We start from the raw sequence: 2395 nt of genomic DNA, 5'->3' as shown, positions 1-2395 counted from the left end.
CGCAACAACAAAAACCCCACTTCCGTGCCTCTTGGATCTTCACCTCCGTGCCTTCCGTAACTGCATCTACGTGCCTAACGTGTCACGCCACGAGACTCTTACATGGTCACGGTACCACGCCCATGTCTCTTCACAAACGTCAGAACAGTGCATCTCTAACCGAGCATTCCAACACATGCCTCTCAGACCACACTATTGTGCACCCACAACATTGATACCCGTGCATCGAGAAGTTGCAATCCCGTGCCTTGCGCACCTGGATCCAGGTGCCTCTCTCACATGACACTTGCCATGACTCTTACATGCCCCATGACATCGCACAACCTTGACTCACTTCCAAATCGTGACCCTGTAACTATGTATTAGGAGCTCAACTCTGCTACCCCGTCCACGTGCCTCCGGCCCCTGTAGTAACACACGCCGGTGACTCTAAAGACTGCAAACCTGTGCCTCTCTAACTACGTATTCCGGCCCATACCAATCCTGCCACTCCTCTAGAAGACGCGCTTGTGTGGACAACTAAAGTGTATTCAACGCAAAAAGACTGCTTTGCATTTTGTTGCTTTTAGAGTAAAAAGCAACATTACTTCTTCAAAATCACATGATTGCTGAATAAACATGGTACTTAGCAAGCTAAATAACTTGCTCAATCACATAAACAAACTACAGCTTGACATAAGGAAACTTGTTTAACCTGATACAGATGACATTACAAACTCCTTCGTTCTAACAGAAGTAAACTACAAACCTGATACAATAGAAATGACAAGCATAAACACAAGCAACTCCACGACCAGTTTTCTATGTTTTCGTCGTCATTAGTATACGTAGTAAGGATCGTCATAATTCTTCTCTGCCTCTTTTGCACTCTCTAGACCTTCTATGATGTTTTCAATTCTCTTCCACGACTCGTAGGTTGCGTACGCATCTATCGCTGCATACTGAATGAGGTAATTTGGAAGTGGGCTGATCCCCCACAGTTTATGGTCTTCAACTCTATCAATCTTATCCTTCATCTGTTTGTAGAATGGGTGGATCACGCTACCTACAACATCAGCCAAAGAGTGGTACCTCTTTCTTCCCTTGAAAGGAACTCTCCATTTGCGCTGGATGTCGACGTACTTGTCGGGGTTGATCTCCAAACCAGAACTTCACAGCATCTCTTTGTCACCTTCAATATTGAAGCCGGCAAAGGTGTAGAACATGTCCTCCTTCAGGAACGGGCGCGGGCTCTTGGGCCTGCAGGGGGGATGGCACATTTAAGGTCGATTCATCAAGTATCGATCAAGTACATGCTTATATAGTACGTATAATTCATGGACGAAAACATTTCAGAAACTGCTACGCAAAGTTCAGAAATAAAATACAAGCACAGCATGTTATTTTTATTTTTTGGAATTTACACTTGAACCAATTACCTATCCACTTGTTAGCCACGTTAACACATCAATTCAAGAAACTGAACTACACTAGAACATGAAATATAGAAAATACACTAGAACAGAAAGTACGCTAGAACATCGAGTTCAGAAAATAATCCCGTACATCAAACCCATAAATTAATCTAGTGCATCAAATACATGAACTGATCTGGTGAGTCAAGTTCAAAATCTATTGTGCTGCATCTACTTTAGAAACTTCACTGATACATCAACTCAATAAACCAATCTAATCAAATTTCCAGGTGAAAAGATAATTAAACAGAAGCACGGAGAGGTTGAAACTGTAGGATGGTTCACCATTTTGTTGCCGCGGTGATGTGATATACCAAACAAAGTTCCTCCACGCATAACTGTAGAACCGCTGCCCTCTGCGGAGGTTGGTCCTCCCTGGTATACTCGACATCAACGCCGATGTAGTGAGGGTACAAGCCGCAGAGCCTCTTCAGGATCCTGCTGATCATCTTGTCGGCTTCCTCAGGATTGCTGGTGCATACGACATCCAGCTTTTCCTTGTCGTGGATGTCAACCTCCTTGAGGTGCACTTTGTAGTCGTGCTTCTGACCGGGGACCTGAACGTCGTCGACCTTCGTGCTCTGGTCGGACGTCTCACAACGGGGATGCTTGGCAGATGGTTCCTCCGCCATTACGCTCCTCCAGTGATGGCCGCCTTCACACAAAGATTGTGAGGAGATGCTAGTTGAGATGGAACGGCAATAGTGTTTTCGGAATTGAGCGGCTATGGAAGCGCAGTTACCCTTTTCTACCAAGGTCTGGGTCGTGGAGGAGGAAGTTGGACGCGGCCTCGTCATGGTAGAGAGGGCGGAAGACACGCGCTCGTCGTTGCTGTGCGTCGAGGCAACCTCCGAGTGACAATGCTCGCGGTTGGCGGGAAAAAGCAACCATCAAATCATCCGATTAAGCACGTAACAAATGTTATTGCTCGCACCTTTCCC

At 45.8% G+C, this 2395-nt stretch overlaps 1 protein-coding gene across 1 annotated transcript; it reads right to left on the bottom strand.

The window, feature by feature from the left end:
• Positions 1-818: 818 nt before the first annotated feature.
• Positions 819-2086, bottom strand: LOC147980388 (uncharacterized). Its single transcript, XM_087515588.1, has 3 exons — positions 1740-2086; positions 1172-1239; positions 819-1045 (listed from the first exon to the last, which is right to left on the bottom strand). The coding sequence occupies exons 1-3, from the start codon at positions 2084-2086 to the stop codon at positions 819-821; spliced, it is 642 nt and encodes a 213-aa protein (XP_087371714.1).
• Between the last annotated feature and the right edge of the window lie 309 nt (positions 2087-2395).

This window comes from Triticum urartu, chromosome 3A (genome assembly GCF_056163025.1).
Source record: "Triticum urartu cultivar PI428250 chromosome 3A, HENAU_Tu73, whole genome shotgun sequence".
In the NCBI taxonomy this organism is placed as follows: domain Eukaryota; kingdom Viridiplantae; phylum Streptophyta; class Magnoliopsida; order Poales; family Poaceae; genus Triticum; species Triticum urartu.
Note: the sequence above shows the minus strand (reverse complement) of the source record. Positions and strands in the feature narration are given on the sequence as shown.